This window comes from Callithrix jacchus, chromosome 13, assembly GCF_049354715.1.
Source record: "Callithrix jacchus isolate 240 chromosome 13, calJac240_pri, whole genome shotgun sequence".
NCBI lineage: Eukaryota > Metazoa > Chordata > Mammalia > Primates > Cebidae > Callithrix > Callithrix jacchus.
The window spans coordinates 122273897-122300315 of record NC_133514.1 but is presented as its reverse complement, the minus strand read 5'-3'; the positions used below and the strand labels follow the sequence as shown (position 1 = coordinate 122300315).

At 47.3% G+C, this 26419-nt stretch overlaps 1 protein-coding gene and 1 long non-coding RNA gene across 3 annotated transcripts; both read right to left on the bottom strand.

The window, feature by feature from the left end:
- Positions 1–2728: 2728 nt before the first annotated feature.
- RBFA (ribosome binding factor A) lies at positions 2729–24837 on the bottom strand. 2 transcript variants are annotated; one of them, XM_002757361.6, is made up of 7 exons: positions 24646–24837; positions 22168–22210; positions 21370–21546; positions 20571–20683; positions 16722–16806; positions 10490–10563; positions 2729–9009 (listed from the first exon to the last, which is right to left on the bottom strand). In XM_002757361.6, the coding sequence occupies exons 1-7, from the start codon at positions 24801–24803 to the stop codon at positions 8628–8630; spliced, it is 1032 nt and encodes a 343-aa protein (XP_002757407.2). In that variant the 5' UTR covers positions 24804–24837; the 3' UTR covers positions 2729–8627. The 2 variants fall into 2 exon arrangements, with proteins under 2 accessions (XP_002757407.2, XP_008978280.2); XM_008980032.5 differs by lacking the exon at positions 21370–21546 and having other exon boundaries at positions 6627–9009.
- LOC144579092 (uncharacterized) lies at positions 22481–23555 on the bottom strand. The gene is made up of 2 exons (XR_013525977.1): positions 23505–23555; positions 22481–22684 (listed from the first exon to the last, which is right to left on the bottom strand). It is a non-coding gene; the product is annotated as an uncharacterized LOC144579092 (long non-coding RNA).
- Positions 24838–26419: the final 1582 nt, after the last annotated feature.

The window sequence follows — 26419 nt, the reverse complement described above, 5'->3', positions numbered from 1 at the left end:
TTCCATTGATCTGCATGTCTATTTTTATACTAGTATCATGTTGTTTTGGTTACTATAGCCTTCTAGTATAATTTGAAGTCAGGTAATGCAATGGCTCCCACTTTGTTCTTTTTGCTTAGGATTGTTTTGGCTATTTGGGCTCTTTTATGATTCCATATAAATTTTAGAAATTTTTTTCTAATTCTGTGAAAAATGACCTTGGTAATTTGACGGGAATATCATTGAATCTGTAGATTGCTTTGGGCAGTATGGTTATTTCAACAATACTGATTCTTCAAGCCATGGGCATGAGATGTTTTTCCATTTGTTTGTGTCATCTATGATTTCTTTCATCAGCGTTTTGAAGTTCTCCTTGTAAAGGTCTTCACCTCCTTAGTCAAATGTATTCTTAGGATTTTGTTTGTTTATAGTTATTATAAATGGAATTTCTTGATTTGGTTCTCAGCTTGATCATTACTGGTGTATAGAAATGCTTATTTTTGTTTATTAATTTTTTATCCTGAAGCTTTACTGAAATTATTTATCAAATCTAGAAGTCCTCTGGAGGAGTCTTCAGGGTTTTCTAGATATAAGATCATAACATGAGCAAACAGATTTAATTTTCTCAGTTTGGATTTTTTTTTTTTTTTTTGAGACAAGGTCTTGCTCTGTCACTCAGGCTGGAGTGCAGTGGCACACTCACGACTCACTGCAGCCTCAACCTCCTGGGCTCAAGTGAACTTCCCACCTCAGCCACCCGAGTAGTTGGGACTACAGGCACATGCCTATGCCCAGCTATTTATATTTTTAGTAGAGACGGGGTTTCCCCATGTTGGCCAGGCACGTCTCATACTCCTGATCTCAAGTAATCTGTCTGCCTCAGCTTCCCAAAGTGCTGGGATTACAGGCGTGAACCACCACGCCTGGCCATGGTTTTGTGTGTGTGTTATGTGGTGAATCACATTTATTCATTTGTGTATGTTAAACCATCCTTACATCCCTGAAATAAAACTCACTTGATTGAGGTGTTACCTTTTGGTGTACTGTCGGATTTGGTTTGCTAGTATTTCACTCAGGATTTTTGCACCGAAGTTCATCAGGGACATTGGCTTGTAGTTGTTTTAGTTGTATGCCTAGCTTGGTATCAGGGTGATACTGGCTTTGTAGGATGAGTTAGGGAGGATTTTTTGGAACCATTTCAGTAGGATTGGTACCAATTTTTCTTTGTATGTCTAGTAGAACTTGGCCGTGAATCTGTCTGGTCCTGGGCTTTTTTGTTGTTGCTGGGAGAGTCTTTTTATTACTGATCCAAGCCCACCACTCACTGCTGGTCTGTTCAGGATTTCTTCTTCCTGGTCCAACCTTAGGAGTCTGTATGTTTCCAGGCATTATCCATTTACTCTAGGTTTTCTAGTTTGTAAACATAGAAACATTCACAGTAGTCTCTGATGATCTTTTGTATTTCTATGGTGTTAGTTGCATTGCCTCCATTTTTATTTCTGACTGTGCTTATTAGAATTGTCTGTTTTGTTTCTTGGTTAATCTAGCTATCGGTCTATCAATTTTGTTTCCTTTTTTCAAAAAACCAACTTTCATGTCATTGATCCTTTGTATTTTTCTTTTGGTCTCTACTTCATTTAGTTCTGCCCTCATATTTTTTATTTATTCGCTAGCTTTGATTTTGGATTGTTATTTGTTCTTATTTTTCTATTTCCCTGAGGTGCAATGTTAGGTTGTTAATTTGCAATCTTTCTGTATGTTTGATGTAGGCATTTAATGCTCTAAACTTCTGTTTTAGCACTGCTTTTATTGCATACCAGAGGTTTTGGTGTCTTGTGTCTCTCTTTTCATTTGTTTCAAAAATGACATACTTAAGAGTAAGTTCACAGGGAGAAGCCCAACAGACACCCCTTTCTTCAGTTCATCCTTGTGGACATCACCGGGAACATACGACCCAACACTGAGAGCCCAGCATCACTGCTGTGACATTCCTGCCAAACAAACGAGTCCTAAATATAATCATGAGAAAACAGGAGACAAGCCCAAACAGGAACACTCCACAAAATAATGGCTACACTCCTCAAAATCAGGGTCACGAAGGCTCAGGCAGCCCAAGAGCCATTCCAGGGCATGGGATTGAGGGGACAAGTAAACGTAACAAATGCCTCTGGACCAGGCCCTCTGCCATAAAGGACATCAGTGGGACAAATGGCATACCTCAAAAAGGGCTGAGGATTAACTGACATGAGGGCTGGCCTTTCTAGCTGCTGTCCGTGTGGGCTTGGGTCCTTGTGCTCATTTAACATTCTGTTATTTATTTATTTATTTGAGACGGGGCCTCACTCTGTGGCCCAGGCTGAAGTGGCGTGACTATTCACAGGTGCAATCACTGTGCTTGCAGCCTCAAACTCCCAGACTCACTTGAGTCCCACACTCACCTGAGTCTGGGAGTTTGAAGCTGCAAGCACAGTGATTGCACCTGATCCTCCTGCCTCAGTCTTCTGAGTGCCTGGACTACAAGCACATGCCACCGCACCTGGCTCGACACCAAAATTTAACAGCGTCTTGGAGCTGAGACCACGTGGGGCTTTTGTTTCCTTCATTCTGTTGGTGTCTGTTTTACATTTTTCAACAAAGAATGTATATTCCTTCCGTAAAAAGAAACTATAATATTATTTTTAGAAATACGGCGTCCACACACATTTATGATCTTGGAGTCCACGGTGGAGGAGCAGCACAGGAGGGTGACTATAGTCAACAATAATTTAATTGTACGTTTTAAAATAACTGAAAGAATATAATTGGATTGTTTGTGACACAAAGGATAAATGCTTGAGGGGATGCGTGCCCCATTCTCCATGATGTCCTTTTTCTTTGTACTGTAGGTTCTGGGGTACACGTGCAGATCATGCAGGATTGTTGCATAGGTACATACATGGCAATGTGGTTTGCTGCCTCCATCCCCCCCGTCACCTGTATCTGGCATTTCTCCCCATGTTCTCTCCAACCTCCCCTAGCCCCTCCACAACAGATGTGCTTTTTCACTTTGCATCTCTATCAAAACATCTCATGTACCCCATAAATATATACACCTACTATGTGCCCATGAAAATTAAAAATAATTTTTTTTGTTGTTGTTTTGATTTGTTTTGAGACAGAGTCTTGCTCTGTTGGCAGGCTGGAGTGCAGTGGCATGATCCCTGTCCTCCCGTTCCCTCCCTTCCACTGTCACAAGCCAATAACCGAAAGGTCTCTGCTCCCCTTACCCTGGCTTGGGTGGCACAAGCCTGTCCTTCTTCTAGCTCTGCCCTTTCTCCCTACCCCTCTGTCCCCTCATTCTTCCACCACAATACACTCAAGCCCTCTCTCCTTCAAGGTAGCTGGCAGATTTTCAAAGAACCTGAAGTTTCTGATGTAAAACTAGGTTTTCCGTCTGGGCAAATGGAGTGAGGAGAAAAACTGAACTTTTATTCTTAACAGAGGGTTTCAGGCCCTTACAGGAGCAAGAGATTCTGTACTAAAGATAACACTGGAAAAAAGTCAACCCAGGGAAGTCACCTGAAGAGCAGAGGTTCTAACGCTGGCACCACAGCGGCTCTGGCCCATCTCCAGGCCCAGGTGTCTTCAGACGGCATGCAGGTGTTTTGGACACACAGCTGAGGCTGACAGGCATTGCACTGGATGTTGCGTCCATTTTCTGGGGGCCTACAAGGGGTGATGAAGTTCCCTTCTCTACCTCAAAATGTTCAAATGTTTGTATAGTTGCTTATTGGGGCCATCTGCATTACCAAGGCACAGCGAACCAGAAGCTTGAAGGGGCCAGCAGTGTGGTTTTATGAGCCCCCAGGGAATGTGCCCTGATCTCTGAGAAGCACTGACCAACACTAACAAGGTAAGAGACGGTGACAGAGGAGAGCATATCAAACTGAAAACCGTGAAGTCATTTCATGTTTCATCAGCAGTTTAACTGTGACAGGCGCTTGGAGAAAGCTCACAAGGTTCATTGGAGGACTTCACTCCATCAGTGCCTCCCAACTGCTGGGTGTTTAGTGTCCATGCATGTCATCTGGGGAGCTGTGGCAACCCCCAGGAGTGGACCCATTCAGGAGGGGTGAGCTTTCATGTCCCTAACCTGCTCGTAGAGAAGGTCACACCAAAAACAGAGAAGCGTAAGCCAGTTTTCTCTGAAACATGTCCCTACTCCACTTTGTAGGAGGCACTGAGCCGACAGCTGGTTAGATCGCCTGCAGGCACTTCACCGCTCCCTGGGCCTCAGTTTCCTTATTTGGAAACTGAGAACAACTTTGCGAGACTGCTGTGAGAAGCCAATACAACGCCTGGCACTGGAGAGGTCTGGGGCAGCAGCCTGGGGCTCTCTGGGCCTAACTCTGCCTTCCCCTCCCTCTGCCCACTCCTTTTGGTCTCTTCTGGTCTCTGTCCTCATGGCTCTAGACGCTAGTCACTGTCAGAGGTGCCAGAAGGAACCCGAGACGAATTGATGGCAACAACCTGTTTTGTCACAGTAACATTGCCAAACCGTAGCCTGGGCACACCAAGTGCATTGTGTATGCAAAGGACACACCATTTAGGGCGTTCTCTCCTTGTTTAACACCCTTCCCAGGTAAGGTGGGGAGCAGGTTAGCACACAGCACTCAGCAACGCCTGACCTGCGAAGCGTCCTGCAGGGTGGACTCGTCTTTACTCTGCTGCGACCCCTATGCACCTGCCTCAGTCCCTGCTTTCCAAAGTGACAGGCTGTTCTCTGATAAACTCACTACCTCTGGGTGTAAGTCTAATAACGAGTTAACCTCATACCTATCCCTGCCAATCTGGATTTCAATTGGGGAATTCTCAGTGATTTTGTCAGGATGCTTTGCTTGCAACTAACAAAAGCAGTAAGTGAATTTCTCTTAAACAATAAAGAGCCTCATCAACCCACCCAACAGAAGAAAAGGGACAGGAAATTGGAGAAAGCTCATTCATGGCTCAGATGTCCAGGCCCACCTTTCTCTGCCATCTCACACCTCACTGGCATATTTTGAAGCAAGTGCTGAGAGGGAGGAAAAGGGGCAGTCACTTTTCACAGGCCAAGGTGCCCATTTCTACACCCAGTATTGGCAAGAACTCAGGAGCCTGTGTCGGGAGGATCAAGCGATCCTACAATGAGCCGTGATCAGGCCACTGCACTCCAGCCTGGGCAACAGGGAGACCCTGTCTCAAAAACAAAAAGAATGGAGGTACCCTGATGCCTTGTCTTTGAGGGAGGACCTTGCATCTACCAAGGTCCATGAACATTTGCTAACCAACTGGATTTCAGTTAGCAAGGAAGAAATGGGTGACTAGTCTCCTCCACGCCATAAGGCCCAGACCCCAAGGAGCACATGGAGAACAGTGGAACCTTCGTCATGACAGTCCCAGTCCTGAATGCCTCAGCCAAGTTCCTGAGTCCCTCCACGCCTCAGCAGCTTCATCTGTAGAATGGGGCTGCCAGTATCCACCTGATGGGGTGGCTGTGAGAAATGAGTTTGTGCAGACAGGCACCCAGCATGCACTGGCACGTGGCAGCTTTACCACCATTCTTGTTAGCATTGTCATCTTTTCCCCAAGGACCTTCTTTAATTAAGCTACTCAGTATTTACCTGCGTAGATCTTAACGTTTTTGATGCAACATGCTGCCCAGACCCTGAGGATTTCGGATAAGGAACTGTAAACCTGTGTATATTTTTCAGAAGTGACATAAATGTAAATGAGATTGTAGGGTTTTTTTGAGATCTCCATATAAGAGCTATCTGTACATTTTTAATGTGTCATTATAATTTGAGTCAATCTCCCTTTTCTGTTTTAAGAGACAAGGTCTCGCTATGTTTCCCAGGCTGGCCCCAAGTGTCTCGGTGCAGTAATCTCTCACCCCAGCCTCCCAAGTGTGGCATGCCTGGCTCAGTCTCCGTTTTGAGTCACATTGCAGCATTTCAGTTCAGGTGCCCCAGGGCCTGACTTCCACAGGTGCTGCTGCAATATGAGTCCCTCACGTGCTGGTGCAAGCACTGGTCCTGTTCCCAGCTCAGCAGTGCTGTGGATGCACCTGCAAAGCTGGTTCTGCTGTTTTCTCATGGAGCTATCGTGGTCAAGTACAAGAGCCTCATAACCTGACATTATCTTGCTAGGGAAATATAAAAACATTTTTTTTTTTTTTTTGAGATGGAGTTTTGCTCTTGTTACCCAGGCTGGAGTGCAATGGCGTGATCTCGGCTCACCGCCACCTCCGCCTCCTGGGTTCAGGCAATTCTCCTGCCTCAGCCTCCTGAGTAGCTGGGATTACAGGCATGCGCCACCATGCCCAGCTAATTTTTTGTATTTTTAGTAGAGTCAGGGTTTCACCATGTTGACCAGGATGGTCTCGATCTCTCGACCTCGTGATCCACCCGCCTTGGCCTCCCAAAGTGCTGGGATTACAGGCTTGAGCCACCGCGCCCGGCCATTTTTTTTTTTTTTTTTGAGACACAGTCTCCCTCTGTTTCCAGGCACCAGGCTGGAGTGCAGTGGTGTGATCTCGGCTCACTGCAACCTCCGCCTCCTGGGTTAAAGCAATTCTTCTGCCTCAACATCCCGAGTAGCTGCTACAGGCGCGCACCACCATGCCCAGCTAATTTTTGTATTTTTAATAAAGATGGGGTTTTACCATGTTGGCCAGGAGGGTCTTAATCTCCTGACCTTGTGATCCGCCCACCTTGGCCTCCCATTAAGTGCTAGGATTACAGGCATGAGCCACCACGTCAGGCCTACAAAAACATTTTTAAAGACGTGTGCTTGCAATCATCACCATGCATTTCCAACATTAGGATGGTGAGGTCTCCTGCACATAAACGAACTCACATAGCCATGTTCCGCTAACATCAGATACAAAATGCCTTGGCCTGACCTCAGCCCACGACAGTCTCTTACCAAGAGCACGAAGCAAACTGGTTGTTTTAGGCCCGGGAGATTTGCCGTTTGTCACTGCAGGATCACCTCATTATCCTGACCTATATAATGATTAACCACAGACACATACACCCCTTAACTGGCTACCAGAAACCCTAGAGCCAAACACTTGCCTCATGTGACACAGGCATGAGGCTTCACTATGGTGTACGCTTCGTGGCCTAATTTCCGGCTCCCTTTTTTTCTTTCTCTCCTACTCATACGTTATGTGGGGTTGCATCTGTGCTTGCAGATTGTCTTAAATCCTTCCTTCTACGTGGCCTAAGGCAGTGGCCTCCCCATCCCGATACAGGAAGTAAGAATGTGGAATATAAACAAATAATTTCGTAGATCTGAAAAGAAAAATCTTGCTTCTGCCATTTGATGACTTATACACAGCTTAGCCCCGGAGCATAAATGAAAAAAAATACGAAGTCAGCATCTTGCAGCAGCATCTCCTACAGTTCCTACCCCACACAGTGCACAAGGACCTTTCTGGGTAGAGGCCTCATCACTCACCCACAGCCACGTTGGCAGCACGTGGCCCGGATCCAGTGGTCAGCACAGCAGGCTGCTCAGTGCTGTGGGTCTGCCATCCCTTGGACATTTCTCCTTTTGTGGGAGGAGGCTGGCAGGAGCACAGCGACTAAAGCCACTGTTGCTTCCACAGATTCTGCTCCCGCACCGTGGGCACCTGTCATGTGCAGACCCTGGGACAGGGTCTTGATTCTCACAGCCCCACTGCACCAGCAAAAAGCCAAGGCTTGGAGGGACGACACTGACTCACAGTGTAGACCTGACAGAATTTAGAACCTGACAGCTGAGAGAGGCCGGGGCATCAAGAGGGAAGCCGAACTAAACAGTAGCTGACAAGGGTTAGCATCTGTGTTTTCTCTTCTAATAAACAGCAAAATGAATCCTTGTGTTAGAGGTGACACAAAGAATTCAGTACGAGTGATGCCTTTTACAGTCTGTGTCTCAGAGTCACACGCTCTTCAGAAGGCAAAGACCAAGTATGCTGCATATCTGGATGGATCAGAAAATACACTCGGTGGCCACAGCCACCAAGGGGAAAGTGTCAGTACTTCAGGTGTGATGGAACTACGATAAGAGCCAGGCTCGCCCAGGAAGCTTCAGCAGCAAACCTGCCAACTCACTTTCTGCCCAACCACGGCCTGAACCTGGTGGAATCCGCTGTACAAAGCTGTGCTAAAGAGGCCAGTCAGAGACGAAGCCTCAGGGCCATGTGCTTACTCAGCAGCTCTGGGGATGTTGGGAGACCCTGGGACCCTCTGCTCTCCCCAGGTTTGCAGGTTCAGTTCTCATCCCGGCCACTGCTGTGGTGTGACCCCTTGGGCCAAGAACTCGTTGGCACCTGGCAGGGCTCTGCAGGTGGAGGTGGCCATGCCAGCATCTCAGAGACACTGTTTTACCATTTTTTTGTGTGAGAATCTGTAATAATATGGCCCTTTATTTTCTAAATTACACATAGTGTATGGTGGGGGGAACAAACGGTGACTTTTCTGGGGTAAATTGTGTTTCGATACATGGAAAAGCTAGAAAATGTCTAAGCAGCAGAAGAGCAGATGGTTCTAACTCCATCAACTGCCTCGATGAAGCAACATGCTGCATCACATGCCAAAGCCCTTCCCTGCAAACGTGGGATGGCAGAGCTGACGCAACGCCATCTACTCCCCCCTTGCTCTGCAGCTGCGGTCATCCTCTGTTATACTACCTCTTCTCTCAGCCTCTAACTCCTCTGTGTCTGGGGCGGAGCATTCGTACTCCAGGGTGCCATCCAGGTCCAGGTCGTCTTCGCCCTCCTCTCCCGACAGGTAACTCTTGAGGGAGCTGTCCTGCTCCAGGACGCGTTTGGCCTTCTTCCTTCCCTTTTTCATCTGCGCTGTCAGCTCAGCCACCTGTCCCTGCCACACCAGGCCCCCAAGCCCTTTATCTTTCCTCCTTTTGTACTCCATAATCTGCTTGTTGAGTGCCTCGTGATCGATCCCACACAGACTGGAGCTTGTGGCAGGCTCTGTGGTGCCGCAGGGTCGTGGGGCATCAAGGTTCCTGGGAAGGGAGAAGAGGGGCCTTCACACAAAGCACAAACCAAGCCCCCAATCCAGTGCTGTCGCCACAACACAACAGGGCATCACACTTCCTACATCTGCTCGCTCGTGAACCCTCGCAAGAGTCTATCTCAGGGTAACCGGAGACAGGAGTGAAGGAAACTGGGTTTTGGTTTTGGCATTCTCCAGCACTAGAAGCATTTGGCCAGCACAGTCTAGATGCACCTGTCCTGCATGCATTAAATGCATCTGCACCGGTTACAGTGGTTCATGCCTGTAATCACAGCACTTTGGGAGGCTGAGGTGGGCAGATCATGAGGTCAGGAGTTCAAGATCAGTCTGGCCAACATGGTGAAACCCCATCTCTACTAAAAACACAAAAATTAGCCAGATGTGGTGGCAGGCGCCTGTAACACCCAGCTACTCAGGAGGGTGAGGCAGGAAAATCACTTAAAACTGGGAGGCAGAGGTTGCAGTGAGCCGAGATCGCACCCTGCACTCCAGCCTGGATGACAGAACAAGACTCCATCTCGGGGAAAAAACAAAATGCATTTGCAACTTTTTTCTCCAAGCATGGCCAGTGCCTCAGATCAGTTAAACTAGCAGAATTACAGGTGGCGTCTATCAGATCTGCTACTCATTAACCTTCATGAAGAGTCTATTCTTGGTGAACAACACCTAAGCAGAGTCATGTCACTGCCATGTATCCTCCAAGGCTCCACTCTGGAAAGTCTCCAAAACCCTGGGCTCAGCTGCCTGACCTGCTGCCCCCACACTGCCCCTTGCTGACCCAGTCAGGGCAGGCCTGCTACAGTATGGAGCTTTGCTTCCAGCTCAGGTAAGCACCTGGCAGGCTGGTTAACCCTGACTCTGGCGGGTGCCCAGGCAATGTCGAAGCTGCTGTATAAGCCCCACAGGCAAGGCCTGCTCTAGCAGGTGCATGCCTGGAACGGGCCCTCCACAAACACCTCAGCACCTGCAGGCTCTGTCAGTTTGCACTACATGTTTGGAAAAGTTGTATATGTGTGTGTACATGCACAGGCCAAACTTCCATGTCCCCGACTGCTCTCCCAAGCCCCACCTTCCTCTACTACGCTACTCACATATGACTGACCCATCTGTGATTGTTTACTGCTTCCTGTCAGCCTCCCCTAGTGAACCGCAGATTCCAAAGACAGCTGCAGCCTAAGTGCTAGACCAGGCATACAGTAGGCACTCAATAACAATGTGTTGAGCAACTGAAGAGGACAAGAGCCCCTCTCCTCACTGCAGGAGTCATGGCAGACACTTCTGGTGACCACTGAGGCCCTCACTGTGTAAATGTGGCCAGGCCACAGCACAGCCTGTGAACGTGGACTGCCGGCCCTGGGGGACCTTGCAGGCGACTGGGGATGTGGAACTGTGCAGCTGCTGTGGAAAACGGCAATTCCATGCCTAGGAATCTACCCCAGGGAATCAAAACATATGTCCACATGCATCACCTGAAATCATTTCGCACAAAGTCGTCTCTTTGATCTGGAGGTCCAAAGTCTGCGACTGCTAGCAACTGATCAATCTGCAGAGGAACACAGAGGGTGAACCAGTTAGCCACACCCGCACCGCCGTACTTAGAGCTGGGCTCCACGTAACATCTGCGTTGCGCCTTCCTGTGTTGCCTTAACCACTGAACTTTTGATTACACTTTCCATAATTCCTTCTATCGACTCTTCCCAGATACTTAGGAACTGTTCAATCACCTGTGCTTTCAAACACTTTAACAACACATTTTCTCAGATAACAAAGTGAAGCTTTTTTAAAACTGTATTTTAGACTTGTAAATGTTAGTCAAATGTATGAAGAAATCAGTTAAATGTTAGTTAAATTAAAAAACTAACCATTAACTACTTTCTAAGGTAGTTTTGTAAAATGCTTCGGTTTTGCCACAGAATGTGTGTGCTTGGGGGAACAAAGGCCTCCCAGCAAGACAAGGCAAAAGATGACAGGGACGGTCACAAAGCTGGAAGCCTAACCTACAAGAGAAAACTGCTCCTCATAAGGGCAGATGGGATGCTACACAAAACAGGGCAAGGCCCACAAACCCTGCTGGACACTGCATTCCACCCGAACCCTGGCCTGCCTGTCCCCTGCCTCTGGGGATGTCCTCATCCTGCCTTGTGTGTGCCTTGCTTCAAGCACAGCACACGCCCTCCCTTGTCCAGTGACTGTTCTGGAAGGGAACCCACAACACCTGATGGGACCACCATCCCCAAAGACAAAGAGACTGGCCCACCCTCCCCGGGAATGCCTTGCTGATGCCCTCACAGCACATTGCCATCAAATAAACTGTCCTTGATTCCTTAAAACAGGGTCTATAAGTTCACTCCTTTGTTTCTTTTCCCAGCAAGAAAAATCACATATCTGTCAAGCTTATTACTTGCATAATGTTTTTAGTGTTACCTGTACAATGATCAACAAATATCAAAAATGTCAAACAGGATTTTTTCTTCTGCAGACCAAATGCCGTACAGTGAGTAAACGTAAACTAACTATAACACTGATACAGTCTAGCCCTACAATGAGTAACGGTAACCTAACTATGACACTGTGCAGTCTAGTCCGACAGGGAGTAACGGTAACCTAACTATGACACTGTGCAGTATAGCCCTACAGTGAGTAACGGTAACCTAACTATGACACTGATACAGTCTAGTCCTACAGTGAGTAACGGTAACCTAACTATGACACTGTGCAGTCTAGTCCGACAGGGAGTAACGGTAACCTAACTATGACACTGTGCAGTCTAGTCCTACAGTGAGTAACGGTAACCTAACTATGACACTGTGCAGTCTAGTCCTACAGTGAGTAACGGTAACCTAACTATGACACTGTGCAGTCTAGTCCGACAGGGAGTAACGGTAACCTAACTATGACACTGTGCAGTCTAGTCCGACAGGGAGTAACGGTAACCTAACTATGACACTGATACAGTCTAGCCCTACAGTGAGTAACGGTAACCTAACTATGACACTGTGCAGTCTAGTCCTACAGTGAGTAACGGTAACCTAACTATGACACTGTGCAGTCTAGTCCTACAGTGAGTAACGGTAACCTAACTATGACACTGTGCAGTCTAGTCCTACAGTGAGTAACGGTAACCTAACTATGACACTGTGCAGTCTAGTCCTACAGTGAGTAACGGTAACCTAACTATGACACTGTGCAGTCTAGTCCTACAGTGAGTAACGGTAACCTAACTATGACACTGATACAGTCTAGTCCTACAGTGAGTAATGGTAACCTAACTATGACACTGTGCAGTCTAGTCCGACAGGGAGTAACGGTAACCTAACTATGACACTGTGCAGTCTAGTCCTACAGTGAGTAACGGTAACCTAACTATGACACTGATACAGTCTAGCCCTACAGTGAGTAACAGTAACCTAACTATGACACTGATACAGTCTAGCCCCACAGTGAGTAACGGTAACCTAACTATGACACTGATACAGTCTAGCCCTACAGTGAGTAACAGTAACCTAACTATGACACTGATACAGTCTAGTCCTACAGTGAGTAATGGTAACCTAACTATGACACTGTGCAGTCTAGCCCTACAGTGAGTAACGGTACCCTAACTATGACACTGTGCAGTCTAGTCCTACAGTGAGTAACGGTAACCTAACTATGACACTGTGCAGTCTAGCCCCACAGTGAGTAACGGTAACCTAACTATGACACTGTGCAGTCTAGTCCCACAGTGAGTAACGGTAACCTAAGTATGACACTGTGCAGTCTAGTCCGACAGGGAGTAACGGTAACCTAACTATGACACTGTGCAGTCTAGTCCCACAGCGAGTGACGGTAACCTAACTATGACACTGTGCAGTCTAGTCCGACAGGGAGTAACGGTAACCTAACTATGACACTGTGCAGTCTAGTCCTACAGTGAGTAACGGTAACCTAACTATGACACTGATACAGTCTAGTCCTACAGTGAGTAACAGTAACCTAACTATGACACTGTGCAGTCTAGTCCTACAGTGAGTAACGGTAACCTAACTATGACACTGTGCAGTCTAGTCCTACAGTGAGTAACGGTAACCTAACTATGACACTGTGCAGTCTAGTCCTACAGTGAGTAACGGTAACCTAACTATGACACTGTGCAGTCTAGTCCGACAGGGAGTAACGGTAACCTAACTATGACACTGTGCAGTCTAGTCCTACAGTAACAGTAACCTAACTATGACACTGATACAGTCTAGCCCCACAGTGAGTAACGGTAACCTAACTATGACACTGATACAGTCTAGTCCTACAGTGAGTAACGGTAACCTAACTATGACACTGTGCAGTCTAGTCCGACAGGGAGTAACGGTAACCTAACTATGACACTGTGCAGTCTAGCCCCACAGTGAGTAACGGTAACCTAACTATGACACTGATACAGTCTAGTCCTACAGTGAGTAACAGTAACCTAACTATGACACTGATACAGTCTAGCCCCACAGTGAGTAACGGTAACCTAACTATGACACTGATACAGTCTAGTCCTACAGTGAGTAACAGTAACCTAACTATGACACTGATACAGTCTAGCCCCACAGTGAGTAACGGTAACCTAACTATGACACTGATACAGTCTAGCCCTACAGTGAGTAACGGTAACCTAACTATGACACTGTGCAGTCTAGCCCTACAGTGAGTAACGGTAACCTAACTATGACACTGTGCAGTCTAGTCCTACAGTGAGTAACGGTAACCTAACTATGACACTGTGCAGTCTAGTCCTACAGTGAGTAACGGTAACCTAACTATGACACTGTGCAGTCTAGTCCTACAGTGAGTAACGGTAACCTAACTATGACACTGATACAGTCTAGCCCCACAGTGAGTAACGGTAACCTAACTATGACACTGATACAGTCTAGTCCTACAGTGAGTAACAGTAACCTAACTATGACACTGATACAGTCTAGCCCCACAGTGAGTAACGGTAACCTAACTATGACACTGATACAGTCTAGCCCTACAGTGAGTAACGGTAACCTAACTATGACACTGTGCAGTCTAGCCCTACAGTGAGTAACGGTAACCTAACTATGACACTGTGCAGTCTAGTCCTACAGTGAGTAACGGTAACCTAACTATGACACTGTGCAGTCTAGTCCTACAGTGAGTAACGGTAACCTAACTATGACACTGTGCAGTCTAGTCCTACAATGAGTAACGGTAACCTAACTATGACACTGATACAGTCTAGTCCTACAATGAGTAACGGTAACCTAACTATGACACTGTGCAGTCTAGTCCTACAGTGAGTAACGGTAACCTAACTATGACACTGTGCAGTCTAGTCCTACAGTGAGTAACGGTAACCTAACTATGACACTGTGCAGTCTAGCCCTACAGTGAGTAACGGTAACCTAACTATGACACTGTGCAGTCTAGTCCTACAGTGAGTAACAGTAACCTAACTATGACACTGATACAGTCTAGCCCCACAGTGAGTAACGGTAACCTAACTATGACACTGATACAGTCTAGTCCTACAGTGAGTAACGGTAACCTAACTATGACACTGTGCAGTCTAGTCCTACAGTGAGTAACAGTAACCTAACTATGACACTGATACAGTCTAGCCCCACAGTGAGTAACGGTAACCTAACTATGACACTGATACAGTCTAGCCCTACAGTGAGTAACGGTAACCTAACTATGACACTGTGCAGTCTAGCCCTACAGTGAGTAACGGTAACCTAACTATGACACTGTGCAGTCTAGTCCTACAGTGAGTAACGGTAACCTAACTATGACACTGTGCAGTCTAGTCCTACAGTGAGTAACGGTAACCTAACTATGACACTGTGCAGTCTAGTCCTACAGTGAGTAACAGTAACCTAACTATGACACTGATACAGTCTAGCCCCACAGTGAGTAACGGTAACCTAACTATGACACTGATACAGTCTAGCCCTACAGTGAGTAACAGTAACCTAACTATGACACTGATACAGTCTAGCCCCACAGTGAGTAACGGTAACCTAACTATGACACTGTGCAGTCTAGTCCCACAGTGAGTAACGGTAACCTAACTATGACACTGTGCAGTCTAGTCCTACAGTGAGTAACGGTAACCTAACTATGACACTGATACAGTCTAGCCCTACAGTGAGTAACGGTAACCTAACTATGACACTGATACAGTCTAGCCCTACAGTGAGTAACGATAACCTAACTATGACACTGATACAGTCTAGTCCCACAGTGAGTAACGGTAACCTAACTATGACACTGATACAGTCTAGCCCTACAGTGAGTAACGGTAACCTAACTATGACACTGATACAGTCTAGCCCTACAGTGAGTAACGGTAACCTAACTATGACACTGTGCAGTCTAGCCCTACAGTGAGTAACGGTAACCTAACTATGACACTGATACAGTCTAGTCCTACAGTGAGTAACGGTAACCTAACTATGACACTGTGCAGTCTAGTCCTACAGTGAGTAACGGTAACCTAACTATGACACTGTGCAGTCTAGCCCTACAGTGAGTAACGGTAACCTAACTATGACACTGATACAGTCTAGTCCTACAGTGAGTAACGGTAACCTAACTATGACACTGATACAGTCTAGTCCTACAGTGAGTAACGGTAACCTAACTATGACACTGATACAGTCTAGTCCTACAGTGAGTAACGGTAACCTAACTATGACACTGTGCAGTCTAGCCCTACAGTGAGTAACGGTAACCTGACTATGACACTGTGCAGTCTAGCCCTACAGTGAGTAACGGTAACCTAACTATGACACTGTGCAGTCTAGCCCTACAGTGAGTAACGGTAACCTGACTATGACACTGTGCAGTCTAGTCCTACAGTGAGTAACGGTAACCTAACTATGACACTGTGCAGTCTAGCCCTACAGTGAGTAACGGTAACCTGACTATGACACTGTGCAGTCTAGCCCTACAGTGAACAACGGTAACCTAACTATGACACTGCAAAGGCTATTTGCTGATTTTTTATTGACTTTTTGAAGATATAACATACCTTAATAACTACCAGGTAACTACCAACCAGATAAGTATATATTTACATGTTTTAATCTTTATAGTTAACCCATCTCTAAAGCAAGGAAAACAATGATAAAAGTACTTCTAGTGACAGGGCAGACCTAAGTCTCACAAGCCCCAATGGTGTGAAAGGACAGCAGACAGATCCATGCCGAGAGGTGGGAGGGGGAGACAAGCGTGGGAGGGCAACTCTGGCTGTATCGACTTTACACACAAACAGACAGAGACTGTGTTTACTAATTAGAGCTACAGTGTTAAGCATAAAACAATACAAACCAGAAAACGCAATTACCTCTGGGGCCCTGGGCTGGGAACAGGGACACGGGAGAAGGGGAGCCTTTTCATTTGCACCCTCTTTCATTACTTTTCATTGTTGCCTTCTCAGTGGTTACATCTCTTTAACTGTACATTATCTTTTCAGTATTTAAAACTTAAACTTAAAATTTTGCTCACATAAATGTTTATGTTATAAAAACTTAGTTATCAGCTGGGCCCAGTGGCTCACACCTATTAACCCTGTAATTTGGGAGGCTGAGGCAGAAGGACTACTTGAGGCCAGGAGTTCAAGACCAGCCTGGGAAGTATAGTAAGACTCTGTCTCTAATAAAAAAATTAAAATTTTAAATTTTTAAAAAGTTTTTCTGAAAGCCTTACCTCAGCTAGAGCTGCACTTTGCTTGTCTTTAACAAACACTATCGGTGGCACATTCCTCAGGGTCTGCTGGGACATCAAAAGGTGCCTAGAAGAGAGAATGTGTAGATGCTCACAGCTGTACCATGACACTCAATGGAGAGGTGTGACAATGCTGAACATAAGATTTAAGATACCACTAAGAGGCAGGAGTGAGATTTATTGTACTACTCAAAAATGACACCAGCTCAGAAAAGTCATCTTTAGCCAATTACCACATCACAAAAGGGATCAATATGCATCATAACTGCAATTGCCTTTACTTTTCTCAATTCAGCTTGTGAGATCTGTGTAAATCACCTGATCTGAACTCATCACCGTGGCCTTGGGTTCCAGGGTCTGTGCACTAACAGCGTGTCCTCCTGCACTCAGTGGACCTGCACTGGCACGACGCGACCCTCAGGTTCCCAGATATTAGACACAGAAATGATACCTGCATCATGCACATCACACAGTGCAGACCTAGGCCAATGCAGGCACGGCACATATAACCAGTGAAAGCCGTGACCACAGATCTTTGGTACACAGCTATGGTAAACCTTCATCCTAAATCGTGGGTGACCACAGGAGTTGGGAAGAGAGACATTCAGCTCAACTGAATTTTTGATACCTAAAAATTGAAAAACAATGCTGTTCCAACACTTGTCCAGAATCTCTCATTTTCTTGGTTTTGTTAGACAGTAGAAATGAAATGAGCATTCTCTGACATGCAGTTTAGGAAAGACTCCTGGGCAACACCATGCTGGGTGTTGCTGGTAAGGAAGCCAGGCAGGTGCCTGAAATGAAGCCCACACATGGTCACCTTTTCTACTTCTGTCCCCATCCTAAACCTGGAGCATGATGAGAAGGGAGGCAGGAAGGAAGAATTCCAGTTCTGAGAATGCTGCTCAGTGAGCTGGATTTCTCTTTTGTTTTATTTTTGAGATGGAGTTTTGCTCTTGCTGCCCAGGCTGGAGTGCAATGGCATGATCTCAGCTCACTGCGACCTCTGCCTCCTGAGTTCAAGCAATTCTCCTGCCTCAGCCTCCCAAGTAGCTGGGATGACAGGCATGCACCACCAAGACTGGCTAATTTTGTATTTTTTAGTAGAGAAGGGTTTCTCCATGTTCAGGCTGGTCTCGAGCTCCTGACCTCAGGTGATCCGCCTGCCTTGGCTTCCCAAAGTGCTGGGATTACAGGCGTGAGCCACTATGCCCGGCCGATTTCTGCATTTTTTAAAACTGAGGAGGAAACGGAATTATTTCTTTATTATCACCCAGCTTAGCAATTCCCCAAATCTTTTTTCTCAGGATCCTTTATACTCTTAAAAATTATTGAAGGGCCGGGCGCGGTGGCTTACGCCTGTAATCCCAGCACTTTGGGAGGCCAAGGCGGGTGGATCACGAGGTCAAGAGATCGAGACCATCCTGGTCAACATGGTGAAACCCCGTCTCCACTAAAAATACAAAAAATTAGCTGGGCACAGTGGTGCATGCCTGTAATCTCAGCTACTCAGGAGGCTGAGGCAGGAGAATTGCCTGAACCCAGGAGGCAGAGGTCGCGGTGAGCCGAGATCGCGCCATTGCACTCCAGCCTGGGTAACAAGAGCGTCTCAAAAAAAAAAAAAAAATGATTGAAGATCCCAAAGAGATTTTGTTTATATGGGTTATATATATCAATGTTTACTATACTAGAAACTAAAACTGAGAAATCTAAAAGCTGTGTCTTTTTAAAGTCATTAAAAACCCACTAAATGCTTACATAGACATTTTTAATGAAAAAAGTATATATTCTACCCCCCCCAAAATCAATGAGAAGTATGGCATTGTTTACATATTTGCACATTCTCCAAGACCAGCTTCATGGAAGACAGCTGGGATCTCATTGCTGCTTCTGCACTCTGTCCTTACTCTCGCTGAAATACAGGAAGAGCCAGCCTAATAGCTCATGCCTGTAATCCCAGCACTTTGGGAGGCCAGAGAATGCTTGAGCCCAGGAGTTGGAGATCAACCCAGCTAACATAGGGAGACCCTATCTCTACAAAAAAAACTTAGCCAGGCGTGATGGCATGCACCTGTGCTTCCAGCTGTATGGGAGGCTGAGGCAGGAAGACTGCTTGAGCCTGGGAGGTTGAGGCTGATTGCGCCCCTGCACTCCAGCTTCGGAGACAGAATGAGATCCTGTCTCAAAAAAAATCAAAAGGAAAGAAAGAAAATAAGAAGAAAATCAGGCCTCACAGGTATGTGTTGGGAAAGAGAGAATTTAACAGCCCTCAGAAAGTATGGATCTTCTTTGTCACAGAAACTCAACAAGCGTACTCCCAGCCTGGCCAACATGGTGAAACCTCATCTCTACTAAAAATACATAAATTAGCTGGGTCTAGTGGTGGGCATCTGTAATCCCAGCTACTCAGGAGGCTCAGGCATGAGAATCGCTTGAACCGAAGAGGCAGAGGTTGCAGTGAGCCGAGATCACTCCACTGCCCTCTAGCCTAGGCGACAGCTCAAGACTCCATCTCAAATAAATAAATAAATTAATTAAAGGTCAGTTGTAATGAGGAATCTGAAACTACACCAATCAACCTGTCACACTCTGCTACATTAAAACTCATCCTCTGGCTCCCACTGAATGATTTCTCTCAGCGTATGGTTTTGTAACCTCAGGCACTGGTCATTTGGAAAACAACGGTTCACCTAGTTACACAGATTTTAAAAGTGTTGACAGTTTATCATATAATAGCATGTTTACTAATGTCACTGCCAATCTCATCAGAAGACTCTCAAGTACCTAGAAGTTGTCAAGCTCACAGTGGCGAATACAAGTTTCCTAAAATTCTGATTTTCATTTCAAAGCTTCAGTTTTATCACTGGCAACGGATAGAGTCAGTTGTTTGTCCTAAAGTGGTAGGTTCACTCGCTCATTTTTAAAGAATGTCTGCCAAGCACCGAACCTCAACAGTCTGCTCATTGATGCCTTTCTGCTCAGCACTCTCCAGATGCCAGGTGATTTACATGTACTTCCCATCACAAAGAATATTAAAGACACACTCAAGGGTTAAGATTTAATTAAATTAAGATTTTTTTAAATTAACTGTCTAGGATTTTTTTTTTTAATTTTTTTCTTTGAGAAACAGGGTCTTGCTCTGTTGCCCTGGCTGGAATGCAGGGACGTGATCATGGCTCACTGCCACCTCAAATTCCAGGGGTGACAGAAATCCAGGGATACCTCCCATTTCAGCCTCCTGAGTAGGTGGGACTACATGTGTGTACTGCAACTATGTGGTTAATTTTTTAATTTTTTGTAGAGACAGGGGCCTTACCATCTTGCTCAGACTGGTCCTGAACTCTTGGCCTCAAAAGATCCTCCTGCCTCAGCCTCCTGAGGTGCTGGGATTACAGGCAACCGCCACCATGTCCAGCCTCATCTGGGATTTTCTTAAGTAACATGACACTGTCTTTTACTATAGGTAAAAGGCATGATGCCCCTAGAGCACTGGCAGGCAGCGTGGCACCCGCAGTCTTCCCTCACGGTTTCTGCACCCTTAGTGTAAACATCAACAGAGCAGGAGAGGGAAAATAACATCTTACCCTAATGAACTCCCTGACAGAATTTCCAGATCGCTAGGAATTCTGGCACGCTTTGAGAAATGCTACCCTACATTATGGCTCATATGAAAATGCAAATTATACTGTGAACTTCAAGAAAATGCTTCCAAAATTTTCCTTAAAAGCAAAAATACTCAATGAAAAGTTAAAGTCCATCTACAACTGAAACAGCTGAGAAATTTAAGGTGCGAGCAAAAAGCAAGTACGTTCAGAAAGCAAAGGTCCTCACCTCATGTGCGCGGCACTTTTCTGCAGGACAGTCTCCGTGCGTGCGTTCTGCTCAGCAGAGAGTGTTGTCTTCCAGTACACTCGGCAGGCTGAGAAGTCTGGAGTCAGAGAAACCTGAGACCCCACCCCCACACAGGTCACTCTTTAGTTTACATGGATTTTCAAGACAAACCACATCCAGGAGATGAAAACGGCAGCGGCAGAAGCCCCTCTCACCCGAGACAGGGCTCTGGCATGGTGCCGGAGGCCACCACCTGCTGCTGCACAACACCCCCAGGTGAAAGCAGGGCCCCAAAAACCAAAACCTCCCTCCCCTCCTCACCAGGTCCCACAGTTTGCAGAACAAAACCGGAATCCTGCCCCCATGTTTGCCTCACAGCCACTTGCCCTGAGACGTTAATCAAAAATTGTCGAAGCTGTCTTTTCTCCTGATGACTTCCTTTTAGCTGAACTCACTCTGAGTGGGTCGGAGGAAGTCATCTTCTGTACCTCTGCACTGAGGCACATGCAGATGTACCCTCTTCCCGTGGGAGGCTTAGACTGTCTACTATCTGACAATGTGCCAGGTGCTGTTTGGTCACAGGAGTCCTGCCTTGCAGTGAGACATCTGCCTCTGCACAGCAGATACCCACCATCTGTCTTTAGGGCTCCTATGACCAGACTATCATTTCTGCAACCCAGAACTAAGATTTTATAAATGCTAGTCTTTTTTTTTAATTGTCAGGCAACACTGGGCCAGGTAAAGTAAGTGCCAGGCCTGCTGTCTCAACTCATTTCTTCTCTTTGGCCATGCAGCCTACCTTGGAGAGTTCCACATTAAGGTCATAGAGCTCCTGACTCACTTCAGGGGTACACAGCAGGTCTGTCAGTGCCTTATAGAGAAGGCCATTCAGGGCCCTCAGGCGCACATGGTCTTCCTTCCTGGTTTTCTGTGAGGTGCTCCTCATGAGGAATTCCAACTTGGATGGTTTGTAAGTCTCCATCAAGAAGAAGAGCACAACCCAAGGGCAGCATTACAACTCTACACCCAACTTACCAACTCATACAACAGGGGCTGGGGAAGGGCTTGATGGGCAACCAGATAAACAACAGCTATTACTCTCAGCCTTGTCGGCTTTCAAGATAAAGTTTGTTCTTTATAAACTGGGACCCTTTTAGATTTGACCGGATAACCCTCCAAGATTAAAAGTACTACAAGTAAATATCTTCTCAAAAACAGTTTTTGTTGAGATATAATTCACATACCATAAAGCTCACCCTATTAAAGGGAATAATTCAGTAATTTTTAGCATATGTGATGGATTTATTTTTCAGAATGGGACCATATATTGCGCAAACTTTTATGGTACACACACGCTAAAAACTGAATGGACATTACCATATTATAGTTGGATAAAAAATATAACTTTCCAGAAGACATTAATATCAGTACATTTTTTTTTAAGGTCAAAGCTTCATTTACCAATGGCATCTCGTCGCATCCACACAGACACTGTCCCCTCTCACACAGAGATGGAAGACCTCCAGGTAAGAATTTTGCCCACTTTTAAACTCTCACTCCCATCAAGATTATAAAGTGGCTGGTGGCTTATACTCACCAAGTGCGAGCCCAAGGAAGGACCTTCATACCAAAACTTTTTTCTTTGGGGAGAAGATAAACATTATGTTAGTCATGGCAAAGTCAAAAAGTTACATTTACTAATTTAAGAGGTTATGATACCACAACCGTTTGTAAGGGGCTAAACTTAGACAGTACATTACTGGCCATCTTAAAAAATTTCAAAACTTAATTGATAACAACATGGGTTGTGGGGAAGAGGTTGAAGATGGTTTTAATTCAACCTTGTAATTTTTACTTAAATTCTACTTCTAGTCCCAAGGATACAGAGGGAATCTTAAAAAGATACCTACCAAACTGCACAGAAACGCTATACTCTAGTTGAGAAAGATGTTTCCCATGGAAGTTCAGGTAGAGGATTCTGATACTGTTCTAGGCACAGACTGAGAATGAACACTTAAGCAAATGGATGGTGGGAGCCACGCTCAGCTCACTACTGGAGTGGGGACTTACAGATAAGCAAGGAGAGGAGGCTAGAATGATCCACATGGGATGCTCTGGAGTTGGAGACAGATGGTTATACACAGAAATGTTTACAGGTGCATATTTACACACAGGTTAGCAGAAACATGTATACTCTTTCGTCAGATGAGATGGCCCAAAAGACATGCACCCCAGAAGCAATGAACACACCCGGCACCCATGATTTCTAATATCTCTCTCCAATAAAAGGAATAAGGGCACCTTGGCAAAATGGCTGATTTTAGGGCTGGGGCAGGAAACACAAGATAAGCCTGGAGCATCCCGTAGTGTCAGAAAGTAGGAAAGTGTTCAATGCACACAAAAACCCAGCAAAACCCCACAATGACAGGGTATGCAAACAGGACACAGGAGCTGAGAGAGCCAGAGCTAGAAACACCGGAACAAAATAAAGCAACATGAGACGAGTTCTTAGTGATATGAATGAATTAATGGGGGAGAAGAGACACATCCGCCTTTTTTTTTTTTTTTTTGAGACGGAGTTTCGCTCTTGTTACCCAGGCTGGAGTACAATGGCACGATATTGGCTCACCGCAACCTCCGCCTTCTGGGTTCAAGCAATTCTCCTGCCTCAGCCTCCCGAGTAGCTGGGACTACAGGCGCGAGCCACCATGCCCAGCTAATTGTTGTGTTTTTAGTAGAGACGGGGTTTCACCATGTTGACCAGGATAGTCTCGATCTCTTGACCTCGTGATCCACCCTCCTCGGCCTCCCAAAGTGCTGGGATTATAGGCGTGAGCCACCGCGCCCGGCCACATCCGCTTTGTTTCCCCCCTCGTTTCCTTAAACTAATCTCCTGAAAAAGGCTTCTGGTGACAAGAATCAAAATAAACACACATTGTCACTTTGCTTTTTAACCCAACACAGCTTCACGAACAGAAAACTGCCAATGTTGACAGTTGAGGGCTGGAACTGTCGCAGACCCAAGCAGAATGCCAATCACTTATGAGCAAAATTCTGCACTCCTGAAGCGTGGGCTGTACGCAGCGACTTTCTCCCAGAGTATAGCAGGGAAAGGGGGCAAAAAGAGGTGGAGAAACCCAGCCAAGCACCTCAGCCAGCGGCCAACGTGGACCCTGGATAGGGTGCGATAATGGCCTTTACCTCTACAGTCTTCCTCCCCAGAATCCATAATCCACGTCTAAACATAAGGAAAGCAGGCACATTCCAACAGAGGGACATCCTGCAAAGCATCTGACCAATACCCCTCAAAACTGGCACACCCATCAAAAACAGGGACAGTCTGGGACACTACCTCAGCCTAAGGAGACAATTCAATGTAACGATAACATGGACCGTGGGCGGGGACCTGGGATAGGAAGGGACAGCGGGCAGCACCAAGGAAAAGTGAATAAAGCACGGGCTTCAGTTAGTAACGATTTATCGACATCGGCTCATTAACTCCACCACGTCAGGGGCTAAAGTGCGATGTTTACAGAGGGGCAGCGGGGTGCCAGGACGCAGGAACTCAATACTATTTTTGCAATTTTTCTGTAGGGTCTAAAACTGCCTTAAAAGTAGTGTATTAAAGTAGAAAACATACACCCCCCCTGCCAGACTTAGCAGAAAGTCAATATATTTCATTGTACTTAATTTTCATCATTTAAAAATACTATCATGACAAGCTTTAGTCTTCAAATTAACTCCACACAGAAAGTCAACATTAACAAGGAAATTCTTATATTTTTTCATTTTCCCTCATTTGCTGAATGAAACTAATTTCCTGAAAAATGCTTCTGGTGACAAGAATCAAAATAAACACACGTTGTCACTTTGTTTTTTAACCGGACACACGTGCACGAACAGAAAAACTGCCACTGTTGACAGTGAGGGCTGGAACTGCCGCAGACGCCCGCAGTTAGGAGCTGGCGACCCAGGCCGCGTGGGCGCGGGAACCGGGCTGCGCAGACACCGCCCCCCGGAGACACCACCCGCCAGGGAACACCGCGCCCGGGGACACCGCCCTCCGCCGCATTACTTGGTTTTCGAGGCAAATTTCTTGAGCCAGTTCTTGCAGGAGACAGCGGAGCCGTGCAGTCCCCGCGCGCAGTCCGGAACGAGCGCAGCATCGCGGCTGCGGAGCAGGACCCGGAGCCCCGCGCGGGAGCCCCACAGCCCGCCCGCCGCAGCCCACATGGCGGGGCGCAGGGCCCGGCGCCACCAAGGAGACAACGGGCGCAGGCGCAGAGCTACGACTGACGCGAGCTGGCGACGTGTGGGCGGGGCGACGGTGCGAGGCGCGGAGAAAACTGGGCGCGAGGCCGGCAGAGTAAAGACGACGGAAGGGGGCGGGGACCGACGCGAGGCGGGGCGAGACGGAAGGGGGCGGGGACTGACGCGAGGCGGGGCGACGACGGAAGGGGGCGGGGACCGACGCGAGGCGGGGCGAGACGGAAGGGGGCGGGGACTGACGCGAGGCGGGCGGCGGGTAGGCGGGGTGAGGATGACGCGAGGTGGGCGGTGAATGGGCGGGGCGAAGACGACGCCGGGTGGGCCGTGCGCTGGCTGGGAGTCGACACGCAGTGGGGGGGTGGTTACGCGCGCGGGGTGCGGGGCGGGGCGACGACCCGCGCTAGGCCGGAGACTGGGAGCGGGCGGCAAAGGGGGCGGGTCGAAGCCAGGGGCGAGGCGGGGCAGGGGAAGGCGGGGCGTGGGGAGGCCGCGTGGACTGCGCGGAGGGTGAGCCACGCGGGGAAACGCGAGAACCGTCCGGCTGCGGCACCACGGAGCCAGGGAACACTTTGCTTGAAAGCAGGGAACTGCCGTGGGCGGGTGCGGCCCAAAGCAACGAAGGCGGCGGGGTCTGCGAGGCGTCCGTCCGTTTCCGCCGCTGGTCCCGCCAGGGTTGCTTCTGAGCGGCCTCCTCCGCAGGCAGCCAAAGACCCCAGAGGCGGCCCAGCGCCGTCCGCCGCCCCGGAGCCAGCGTGGCCCAGCGGGGAAGCCGCTCCCCCGGGTGTGGACGGAGAAGCGAGCGCGGCCGCAGCGCGGGGTTGCGTGGGCTCCTGTGGTGTGAGACACGTCCGTGTGTGTGTGTGGACACGTGCGTGTGTGTGGACACGTGCGTGTGTGTGTGGACACGTCCGTGTGTGTGTGTGTGCGCGGACACGTGCGTGTGTGCGCACATACATGTGCGTGTGGACATGGGTCAGTCGAAGAAAATGATGAGACGAGTCTCAATCAGTTTAGGAAATGTATTTGCCAAAGTTAAGGACGTGCCCAGGATACAGGTCTGTGCTTTTCTCCAAAGATGATTTTGGGGGCTCCGGATTTAAAAGGGAAGGGGCGGACTATTGAGAAGCGCAGAGTTTTCACGTTAAAAAAAGGGCAGAAGAGAAATGTGGGGAATCTGCATTTTACGTAAGGTAACACCGACGAAATGGGGGCGGGGAACAGTCTGATGGGCTAGGGTGACTGCACGTGTTAAAATAAGCTATCAATTTGCATTGCCATGGTGAAGTTTTATTTTTTGTTTCTAGTTTTTTGAAATGGTGTTTTACTCTGTCGTCCAGGCTGGAGGGCAGTGGTGTGATCGCCATTCAGTGCAACCTCTGCCTTCTAGGTTCACACAATTGTCCTGCCTCAGCCTCCCGAGTAGGTGGGATTATAGGCGAGTGCCACCACACCCAGCTAATTTTTGTATTTTTAACAGAGATGGGATTTCCCCATATTGGCCAGGCTGGTCTCAAACTCCTGACCTCAAGTGATCTGCCCGCCTCAGCCCTCCAAAGTGCTGGGATTACAGGCGTGAGCTG

Bases quoted from the DNA above. Each gene is read 5' to 3' on its own strand.
- RBFA (XM_002757361.6), bottom strand. From the start codon at position 24,803: ATGTGGGCTGCGGCGGGCGGGCTGTGGGGCTCCCGCGCGGGGCTCCGG. The intron at 20,684-21,369 runs GTAGGCTGCATG...GTGGGGTCTCAG, and splicing joins TTAATGTGGAACTCTCCAAG to GTTTCTCTGACTCCAGACTT. The intron at 16,807-20,570 runs GTGAGGACCTTT...TCTCTCTTCTAG, and splicing joins AAAAGTGCCGCGCACATGAG to GCACCTTTTGATGTCCCAGC.